Source organism: Calidris pugnax, unplaced genomic scaffold (genome assembly GCF_001431845.1).
Source record: "Calidris pugnax isolate Ruff unplaced genomic scaffold, ASM143184v1 scaffold27, whole genome shotgun sequence".
Taxonomy (NCBI): Eukaryota; Metazoa; Chordata; class Aves; order Charadriiformes; family Scolopacidae; genus Calidris; species Calidris pugnax.
Window position 1 is genome coordinate 9,197,663 of NW_015090893.1, and position 279 is coordinate 9,197,941.

A 279-nucleotide genomic window follows, 5' to 3' on the forward strand; every position below is an offset into this window, starting at 1 on the left:
CCCCCCCCCCCCCGCCACCCCCACACCATGACATGGATCCCACAGCCAGGAGCCCTGAGGGGACAGCAGTGTTGTCTGGGCTCTGCTGCCAGCCCCAGCCCCCAGGGAGAGCACTCACCTGCTCCCCAGTAGCCATCCTGCCCAGCACAGGCTTCCCACTGGCCGCCCCCGGCTCTTAAGTGCCCACAGCCGGGTGGGACGAGGCAGCCATCCCACCTGTGCTGGGGAGGGGGTGCCAGGCCGGCCCCCTCCTGGGAAGCAAGGAGATTGGAGGACACC

General features: G+C 69.9%; 1 protein-coding gene across 1 annotated transcript in view; it reads right to left on the reverse strand.

Annotated features, from left to right (window-relative positions):
• Positions 1–136, reverse strand: part of EIF4E1B (eukaryotic translation initiation factor 4E family member 1B) — a 1,626-nt gene extending 1,490 nt beyond the window's left edge. The window contains exon 1 of the mRNA XM_014947749.1: positions 119–136. Coding sequence (XP_014803235.1) covers positions 119–136 — 18 coding nt within the window. The remainder of the gene's footprint in view (positions 1–118) is intronic.
• Positions 137–279: the final 143 nt, after the last annotated feature.